Here is a 9,418-nt window from a genome sequence, read left to right on the forward strand (position 1 = left end):
GGAAGCTGCACTGCCCCACGTGAGGCTGCAAATGTGGGCACTTATTGCTCTCTGGTGGCGAGACGGGCTGTGGAGGAGAACCGTGTCCTGCTCCTGGTGCAGCCCTCCGGTGAGCCTCCTCCGTGTCTCCCGCTCCCCCTGCTCGCCCGGCAGAGCAGTTTCTGCTTCTCCTCCAGGCAAACGTGGCTCGGGGCACACGAGGGCAGCTTGCTGCCTGCTGGGCACCCACCATCTCCTTGGGCTGCCAACGGCCCCTCTGAAGGCAGCACGGCTGCCTCTCCCTGCCAGAAGCCCCCCTGCACTCCATCAGCACCCCTGCCCAGGGGGCTGGATGCGTGCCACAATGCGGGCCAGTGTGCCCAGCTTCACTGGCCACTCCCCAGTGCTCCTGCATCCTGCAGGGCTTGGCAGCCTGGAGAAAAGGGGCTGGGGAGGGGGCTGGGCTGCAAAGCCTGGCCAAGGTGGGGACTGACGGCTCTTTTCCCAGGCAAGGCCCTCAGCGTGCTCAGGTGCAGATGCTGGAAGCGCACACGGGCTGTGGAGCAGAAGAGGTCACTCTGGCTACAGCAGGACTAGGGCAAGGGTGGACTCTGCCTCCCCCCAACCCCAAGCAGCCTCCCTCCTGCATATGGGGCTTATCCCGAGGTGAGGCTTGAGAAGCTCCTTTCATTTCTCCTCCTTTCCCTAATTCTGTCTCTCACTGCCAAAAGCTTTGGTGGTGGTTGGTACCTAAGAGGCCCTGGGCTCTGCAGAGGTACAGGTCACAGACTTCCACAGAGCAGATGGGACAGAAGGCCGATAGGAATAAATAAAGGATTTGCTATTCAAGCTGAAACACGTTTGGGTCTGGCTGAGCTGCCCCATGGGCGCTGAGGTGTGTGGGGCAGCTTGGGGAGACAGTTGGGCACGTGGCAGCACTCTCCTGTCCCTGTCCCACACAGGGCAGCTGCACTCCTGAAGGGCCATCTGTCACTCAGCCCCACTGCACCTTACGCTCCAGCACCATTGACAGGGGCTCATCCTGCCCTGATTCAAGACTCCACGTGCTGCCTGGGCTATGGTGCACAGCCCCGCTCCTGAAAAATGAGGGCAGAGTCCTGAGTGCTTGGTCCCTTGCCTGTCAGGAGCAAGAAGACCAAAGGGTGTCAACCTCCTAGTATGCAGTGCAGGACCTCTGCCAGGCTGGTTGCTCTGGAGAGCCCCTGGACCTGCGCCAGCGGTGAGGCACGACGCTGCTCGATGGCTTGCACTGGAGTCCCCAGGCTGGCAGGTTGGTCAGACGATGTGGCCACCTTCACTCAGCCACCTGGGCCGGTACGTGGCACAGCCCGGTGTGTCCTTGGGGCACTGGGCACTGGGGATGTCACCCAGCTTGGCACGAACGAGGTCCTGCAGCTCCCGGTCTCCCAGCTCGGTCGCCGCGGCGAGGGCCAGGAGGAAGTAGGCTGCTGCATCCTGTTCATCCTAACCGTAAGGGACAGGGCAGGCATTAGGAAATTAGGGTAAAAGGGAGCTGGAGCAGAGCCTGGTGGTTTCAGGCAGAACCGAGTGACACCTGATTTCATAAAAATGGGCTCTACAGAGTCACAGCTAAGTGCCAGCACTTCTTTCCAAATTTCCTTTCCCACTTCCAAAACCTGGTTGTGCCAGCATTGTCTGCATTTATTCTAACACTGCAGAGAGGATGGAGAGTCACAGGATGCAGCCATCTACATGTGTGGCTCTTCTGCCAGCAGATACGATCCTCCACCTCCAGCTCCCTGTCAAGACCAGAGTGCTCAACACAGCATCATGGAAAGGTTTCCTACCTTCAGTTTGTGCAGGGTCAGGTTGCCAAGGTGGCAATACACCTTGCAGTAGTACAGGGCTTCTCCAGAGCACTGCAGCAAGGGGGGACGCAGGGCAAGCGTCTTCAGGTAGCAATCTTCTGCCATCTCGTACATATGCAGGAGATAGTAGACTGTAGCCAGGCGGTGGAATGCGACCAGCTCTTGCAGTTGATCTCCTGGAAAAGAGTTGCTGATACAGTCAGCCTGCAGCGTGCTCACAACACACCCCAGCCCAGCGTGCCGAGCTGCTCGGGGGTGCACCTGGCCAACGGCCTGGGGGAATGGCTGCCTAACTAAGGAGACACTGCGTTTGAAGACAGTTCAGAGAAAACAGAGGTTTTCAGAGGACAGGGCTACTGATACCAAGGCTGGACAGATTGCCCATAGAATCATAGAATCATTTAGGTTGGAAGGGACCTACAAGATCATCAAGGCCAACCAGCGAGCCACCAGGGCTCCAAAGTCCTCTGCCAAAACAGATCAGAATCTGTCAGGGTTGGCAGGGACCACAAGGATCACCCAGTTCCAACCCCTCTGCCATGAGCAGGGACACCTCCCACTAGATCAGGCTGCCCAGAGCCTCATCCAGCCTGGCCTTAAAGACCCCCAGGGATGGGGCCTCAACCACCACCCTGGGCAACCCATTCCAGGGTCTCACCACTCTCATGGTGAAGAACTTCTTCCTCACATCCAGCCTGAATCTGCCCACTTCCAGCTTTGCCCCATTCCCTCTAGTTCTGCCATGGAGTGCATCGTTCAGCCAAGGGATTTCTTGGGTGCTAGGAAGGGCTATTACAACACTGGTTCCATCTCACAGGTTTATACTGGCATTTTGCCCATTCAAACTATTTCTGTTACAGGAAGGGATGAGTTCATCAGAACAGATAGGGAAGAGAGGAATTGTTCAGTCCTCTTTCTTTCTTCAGACTTCTTGTGCTCTGGTGTAGCAACCACCTTCCACTCAGCCAGTCCCCCCTTGCCACAGCAGACAACTGTGGTTGTCATGAAGCTTAAAAAGGGAAGTGGCCTTAAAAAGATGTTGCCACTTAGGATAAGAATAGGTCCAGCAGTCTTACGAAAGCAGATCTCCTTTTCATGTGCACACTGCTCTCATCCAGAAAGGCAACTCTCCATACCCTGTGGCTGTGCATCACTCACCGACCCTGGTGCTCAGCCTTGCTGCCAGTGTGGCAAACTCCAGTGCCTTCTCATAGCCCTGCAGCCCCATCTGCAGCTCTGCCAGCTTGTTGAACAGCCGTAGCTCTGTCTCAATGGCCTTTAGTTTCCTGGCCAAGGGCACAGCACCTCCCTGAGGAGACAGAACAGTGAGTCCAGGCTGTTCCTGGAGGTGGCGGTACAAGCACTGCCCACAGAGTGGTGATAAAGAAGCAGGAGACGGATCAAGCACTTAGCATGGTAGGCAGACGATGAGGGGGCCGAGTGCTGCAAGCTCATGTTCTAGCCCCATCCTTCCCCTGAAAATTCGTTTAATATCCCAGAGCGTGGTTCTCAAAACTCGAGCCTGACACCTCTGCTCCTCCTTGGGTGCCTGAAATACTGACTCTGAGGATGTCCCCAGGAGTGAGCAGCTCACACCTAACACTACCAGACTTTGTAACGCAAGGACCCCATTCCCACCCCCTAGTGATCTCTAGGGTGAAGGTACAGACATTGCCAAATAGGTCTGTGGCCCAGGCTTCTCCCCTGAGCACTGTTTGCACTCTGGCACACCCATAGCCACCCCCTCCCCCTCCAGCCTCCACCCCTGCAGCCTGGGCACACAGTGCTGCAGCCAGCCCTGGGGCAAAGCTCCCCACAGCCATCGCCTGGTGGGGACACAAGGACAGAAATGCTTGGAGGGATCCACACCCTGTAAAACTCCACTGCCCGAGCTCTGTTTCGGCTGCCGTTAAAGAAGGTATCACCTGCTTTTTCATACAGATCCATAGCCAAGGAGAAGTTCTCCCATTTCAGAGCAGTCTGAATGGCTGCCTAGAAGGAAAAGGAACTGGAGTGAGACTTGGAAAGAGACACTTGCACATAGACATTGGTGTGATTAAATAAAACCCAGTCGTTGTAAACGTGAGGCCCAGTGCTCCAAACAGGATGGAGACAGGCTGGCAGGTGTGTGGCCCCTGTGCTGCATTCGGGAGCGATGTGGGTAAGGATGGAGGCAGGAGCCAGGTAAGCCATGCCGGGCAGGGTCAGTGTGATGCACGGACGGCTGGGACATCCACAGGCACCGGGGTTTAGAGTCGGGGCGGTGCCGCCAGCAGCTGTCCCGGCCCTGTGTCACGGGTGTGATGGAGCCAGGGTGGAGGGTGCTGAGAGGGACGGACAGCTTATGGAGAGGAAGGGCAGAGCGCGCAGGAGCGGGGGCAGCAGTGCTAACTTCTGGGAAGAACACTTCTTTGTGCCAATACGCACTTGGCCCTGGTGTCACTTTCCAGCCAGAACAGGCTGTTCCTTACACCGTGACAACTTACCATTGCCAGGGACCCTGCTTGGCAAGGGGTCCCTCAAGGACTGAAACATGCTCTGCTGAGACCTGGCATTGACTGGCCCTTCTGTCTGGGAAGTCAACCCTCCTTCAGCCCCTGCCTCCCTGCTGAAACCATGAGCCAGGGAGGCAATGATGGCTCTTTGTTATGGGCCTCAAATCTCCCTTGTGAACACCAGGAAACAGACGGATACCAAAGCCATCTACTCAGTTCACCTATGTCACTGAGCAATCACCCTGTCCCAGTAGCTCCCGGCCTGTACCACCCTGATTTAGGGATAGGCTGGTGTGGCTGATGGGGAAGGCTCCTCTCCTTGTTCCCACCACCGAATACCTCAGTCACGCAAACCCATCAGTTCAGAAATGCTTCTAAGTAACAGAGTGAGGACCCAAAATGTCCTCTACCTGTGTCTGGGCTGGTGCTTTGCTAAATACCCCACCTCAGTGCAATCCCAGCAGACCCAACCAGCCTTCTGCTCTGCTTGCTCTGGGCACGCAAGAGGATTTCCCATTTTTTTAATAGAAGCTGCTCTGTGAATGAGGGAGCCCTAAGATTTTATAAGCTGGTCTTCCACTTGTAGCCCAGCTGATAAAATAATGCTAGAGATGGAAAGAAGCCAGTAGTCATTTACTCCAAGAAGTCTCCAAGCACTTCCCTGGCACCTTATACCTTATCTATGTGTATTTCAATGGGAATAGGTCACTTGGCACCTCCAGCTTCCTTTGGCACTCCTACATCACTTTCTTACTCAATAAATTCACTTTCACCCAAGAGTCCTCTAAACCCATCATACAGAAGGAAAGGTAGGGAATTCAGCGCCAGATAGTGCATGAGTCTAAAGCAACAGCTCCTCCTTCCAGCAACAGGTTTACATTGCTCATAAGAACTTTCCATTCCAGGTTTCCCAGCCCCAAAAAGGCTCCTACAAATAAGATGTGATGGGAATGCAGCCAACCAGAGTAGAGCAGGACTGCTCCAGCCACCTCCTCCGTACCTGAAAGTACATTTCCACAAGCTCATCTTCCTGCATAAAATAGTAGAGCCTTCCTGCCTGCAGCCAGGCCTCTGCTGCTTTCACAGTCTCCTCAAGATCAATGAATATCCTTAGACTCTGTTTGGTGCAGTCCAGGGAGCATCTCAAAGCCCTGTGAAGATAACAGTCAAAAAAACATTACAGAGAAATCACTCCCACCAATCAAGCTGCAAAGCTACCAGAACACTTTCCCACTGGCAATCCTGTCTGCTCCTCCTACAGTTGCCAAAGGCTAGAGACAAAACTATAGCCACATGTGTGAGCAGTGTGTCCTGGTAAAATGGTGGAAGTCTCCAAGCTTTAGTGGACATGTCTGGATCACCTGGCAACCTTAGACCAGCTTAGGACCCCAGTGCTCAGCACAACCCCAAGGTAGCCTGCTCCCAAAGAGGCTGCTCCCCCCACCTCCTTGTTTCAGCTGATAAAGGGGCCTGTCCAGGCCATCTGCAAACCCTAGCTGAGCCCCTACACTAAGGCCCAAAGTCAATCCCAGCTACACATGGGAGCACAGGCAGGGAGTGCTTGCACCTTCATTTTCCAGACAGCAGCCAAAGAGACAGATCTCTGGCTACAAGTTTGTTGCCCTTTTTCAAGCCCCTGGTCACTAGAGGCCAAAGGGGCAGGCAGCAGGATGAGCCAGCAGGTTGGACACGCTGCCTGCAGAGGCAGCTGTGGTGAAGGGAGAACTGGGCAGTACCCAGGGCATGTTTGTTTGCTTGGTGCCTTGCCTACTGGCAACTGGGCTCCAGCTGTCCTTCCACTCCAGGGAATGGGGTGCTTTGTGACCTTAAACAGTACTGTTCCCATGACAGGCCTCTGCTTCCTAAACACCTTCCCTCTGCACTCGCTGTGACCTAGCATGGGAAGTTTAACATCCAAGTCAGTGACAGCCCCTGCTCATCTGTCCTTCTGAGACATGGGAGCTAGCTCTCCACTATTTGACACGTTTGCCTTCACAGACTGAAGAAAGTCTGTGGTGTGTCCAGGTCTCTTTCTCTCCCCTCCCACCTAATCTAATCAGTCACCTGCATGTGTCAAGCAGGAGACTGAAAAGTGAGCTGATACGGGGTCTTAAGGACCTCCCTGGGGAAACTATTCCAGCAGAGATAGGAAGGGCAGAGCCAGCAGCTGGAGGCTGAAGTCAGACTTATTCAAATAACAGATAAGGAACCTATTTTTACTGCTGAACTGTGATTAATCACTAGAATAAGCCTCCAAAGGAAGTCGCGGGTCCCCTCTCTCTGATCAAGGCTGGAAAACCATGTTTGGCCAGACCCTAGTTCTGTCCCAGCTAGCAGCCTGGTGTTTGCTGGCTGTCACAGAGCTCTGGTTGACACTGAACCGTTCCCCTCTTCACGGCACAGCAACAGCTCGCAACCCCCAGCAGCACACTAGCCAGCAGCCTGCCTGCAGGGCGCCTGGAGCCACCCCACACCTCCCCACCTCTCTCGAGGGACACCCCAGGAAAGGCAGCGCTCCTGCTTTGGGTGAGGGGGGACCCCACTCTAGCAGCACCTAACAGCCACTGGCAGGACTTACTCAGGTGTACCCAGAGCCTGGTAGAGCTGGCTGAGGGTCTGCTGCACGTTGCCTTCCAGCTCTCTGTCCTGCAGCTGCTGTGCCAGGGATACCCAGTGCTCATGGTAGGTAATGCAGGCCTGGAGGTTGGGGGACACTTTGCTGTAGAAATGGCAGAGAGACTCGGTGATGTGCAGCTGACCTGCGTGGTATAGGGAAGGGAAAAGGACAGGTCAGGGGACAAGGTGCTGCCCAGAACTGAATGCTACCCTGGGTCCCAGCAGCAAAGCTGTACTCACTCCTCACATTACGCCACTTCAGGGCAAAAACCAACGCCAGTTCATAACAGAGTTTGCCACCTTCCATCCTCTGCCTGTCCAGCATGGCTTGAGCTAGCCAGAGCAGCACCCACAGCAGCTCCATCTCCAGATCTTCGCTGCCCTGGAGCTCGGCATAGAGCTGAGCTGACTGGAGCAGGTAGAGCTCCGAGAGCCCGCTCGCCCCGCGCCAGAGGCTCAGCTGCCCCAGGTTAGCCAGGGCGATAGCCTGGTTCCTCTTGTTCCCCGTCTCCTTGGCCTTGTGCAGAGCCCGCAGGTAGTTCTTCGCAGCCTTCTGCACCTGCCCTTGTCCTTTGAGGGCAATGGCCAGGAGGTTGTGCACAGCTCCACCCTGGGTCACGCTGTCCGTCCCGTGCAGAGAGCGCCGGAGCTGCCGCAGGAGGTCTGCGGCTGGGCCCGGCTGGCTGTGCAGGAGATACAGCCACCCCAAGGACAGCGACGACTCAAAAGCCTCCTCCTCGCCCATCAGCCTGCCCAGGGCTACGGCCGTGGCTGCGTAACGAAGCGCCCCGTCCAACAGGCCGTGCTGGAGGTACATCCTGGACAAGATGGCACACAGCGTCCTCTGCATGGGCACGGCCCCGCTCCGGCAGGAGAAATGCAGCGCTTGCTTGAGATAGAAACAAGCCAGTGCTGGGATGCTGCTCCTCTCCAAGTGGCTTCCGAGGAGTTTGGAAGTATTTTGGAGGATGAAGCCGGCTCTCCAAAGGGGTGTCGGTGCCCCCTTGATGCCGCTGGGAACAAACAACCTGGCGGAGGCCAGTGCAATATTTGGCAAGTACTTCTTGTCATACAGGTAGCTCAAGATGGGGGTGGCATCCAGTGGCACAGAACTAGTGTCCAGGCTGACTGAGGTGCTGGTGAGACATTGAAGATGCTCAGTAAAGGGCAGCACTTCATCATTTTTGCCCAGCTGTAGGGAGAGCTTGACTATCAGGAAGCAGACCCGTGCCTCCAAGGGAGCATTACCCACAGCAATGGCTTCCCTCAGGACGTACATCATGACTTCCAGCTCGTTCTCAGAGCTGAAAGAGCGGCCAGGCAAGCAGACGAGCAAGGCCACCATTTTCCCCAGTAGGGATGAGAACTTGTGCTTCATGTTCTGTTTCAAGTAGATGGAGGCAAGGTTCACATGCAACGCAGCCAACAGGGGCAGGTCCCCAAAACCCCTGTCCAGGACGCTCATGGCTTCCTCAAAGTAGACTCGAGCCTGGGAGAACTTGACCTTTTTGATGCAGATCTTACCCAAGAGGAAACAGAGCCTGACATGAGCCCAAACTGAATGAGTCCTCTTGGCCCAGTTCCTGGATGTCTCAAGGTACAAAACCAGTTCATCCTCATCAGAAAAACCATAAAAAGTGGAGTTGAGAAAGGAAAAACTGAGATCATAGAGGCTTTGAAAACTGGGCACATAACTGTCTTGGTTAAGGAAGGTTAGTATGGGGTCAAACACATCAGCATCTTCCATGTGTCCAGCATTCACATCAATAAAGAATTTGGGATCATCAAAATCATCCAGCTTCTCCAGGAGAACATCTTCCAAGGTAGCAGGAGCTGATTCACTCCCTGGGCTAGACAGTTCGGAGGTACTAGTCGTAGCAAAGTCGTTTATTTCCTCCCAAGACTGGAGCATCTGGATATCTTTACAGCTACGGAGACCAGCCTCTGAAAGGGACAGGCAAACAATAGTGGGATTTTTCCCCATGTCCAACTTCACCCTTAGAAGTCATCACAAAGGCATCCCACTCTGTCCCCTCCACATACTCACCTGACGGCCCTTTCAGGAACATGGCTGTAGGTTCAAAACCATCTACACAAAGAGACAAACAGAAGACAAAAAAGCCCAAAGCTTTGGTCAGTGTTAATGTGGCAGGCACAGTGTTCAAACCTCACAGAGATCTCCTGCTGCTCTGCTAAACGCCAGACCCCCAAGTGGGAGAGCAGGCTTGCTTCTGGCCACAGACACCACGTGCAGCTGCAGTTTCAACCTTCAGTTCTGCTGGGTCTTGGCTCCAGGTAAGACCATGAAGAACAGCTTTTGGCTGGTTGTGAGGTGAGCACTGGTTATATGATTGTTACCTGGGGACAAGTAGGTCTTACTTTTCACAGGTAGCGTTTTATCACCTCTCTCTCTCTTAAGAGCCTTGTTGTGTCTATTCAGAGTTCTCAGATACGTGTGTTTCTCTGACAAGCTCTACC

At 54.7% G+C, this 9,418-nt stretch overlaps 1 protein-coding gene across 1 annotated transcript; it reads right to left on the reverse strand.

Annotated features, from left to right (window-relative positions):
* Window positions 1-1,275: 1,275 nt before the first annotated feature.
* On the reverse strand, window positions 1,276-9,029 carry SH3TC2 (SH3 domain and tetratricopeptide repeats 2; the record flags this gene model as incomplete). Its single annotated transcript, XM_008944345.1, has 8 exons — window positions 1,276-1,464; window positions 1,809-2,005; window positions 2,988-3,138; window positions 3,699-3,821; window positions 5,325-5,475; window positions 6,903-7,083; window positions 7,181-8,884; window positions 8,988-9,029. Coding segments are annotated over 8 exons (2,738 nt in total), but the record flags the coding sequence as incomplete, so codon positions are not given.
* Between the last annotated feature and the right edge of the window lie 389 nt (window positions 9,030-9,418).

Source organism: Merops nubicus, unplaced genomic scaffold (assembly GCF_000691845.1).
Source record: "Merops nubicus isolate BGI_N331 unplaced genomic scaffold, ASM69184v1 scaffold14807, whole genome shotgun sequence".
Lineage (NCBI taxonomy): Eukaryota > Metazoa > Chordata > Aves > Coraciiformes > Meropidae > Merops > Merops nubicus.